The 428-nt window shown below is 75.7% G+C and overlaps 1 protein-coding gene across 1 annotated transcript in view; it reads left to right on the plus strand.

Annotated features, from left to right (window-relative positions):
* Positions 1 to 80: 80 nt before the first annotated feature.
* The window catches only part of WNT7B (Wnt family member 7B), a 51015-nt gene continuing 50667 nt past the window's right edge, over positions 81 to 428 (plus strand). The window contains exon 1 of the mRNA XM_006164632.3: positions 81 to 204. Coding sequence (XP_006164694.1) covers positions 134 to 204 — 71 coding nt within the window. The 5' untranslated portion in view covers positions 81 to 133. The remainder of the gene's footprint in view (positions 205 to 428) is intronic.

The following is a 428-nucleotide window of genomic DNA, read 5'->3' on the forward strand; positions in this document are numbered from 1 at the left end:
CGTCGCCCCCCGCCCGAGCCGCAGCGCCGGCTGAGCGCCGTCCGCGCGTAGCCCCCGTCCCTGCCCGGCCCCGCCGGGCCCGCGCGTCCCCTCCGGCCCCCGCCGTCTATGGCGCAGCCCCCCTCCGTGGATCATGCACAGAAACTTTCGCAAGTGGATTTTCTACGTGTCTCTCTGCTTCGGCGTCCTCTACGTGAAGCTCGGGTGAGTGTCCGCGTGGACCGACAGCCCCGGGCCGGGGCAGCCGCAGCAGCCGCCTCCAGGCGGTCCCCGCGGGGACTGGAGTGGGGCACGGCGGGACTCCGGGGCGGGCGTGCGTCTCTGACCCTCACGCCAGCCCCACAGAGACGCGCAACCGAGCCCGGAGCAGTGGGTGCTGCTGCGGGGCGCCGAGCTCAGGGCGGAGGACGGCGAGGCGGGGGGGGGGG

The sequence above is a fragment of the Tupaia chinensis genome, unplaced genomic scaffold, assembly GCF_000334495.1.
Source record: "Tupaia chinensis unplaced genomic scaffold, TupChi_1.0 Scaffold143651_1, whole genome shotgun sequence".
Lineage (NCBI taxonomy): Eukaryota > Metazoa > Chordata > Mammalia > Scandentia > Tupaiidae > Tupaia > Tupaia belangeri.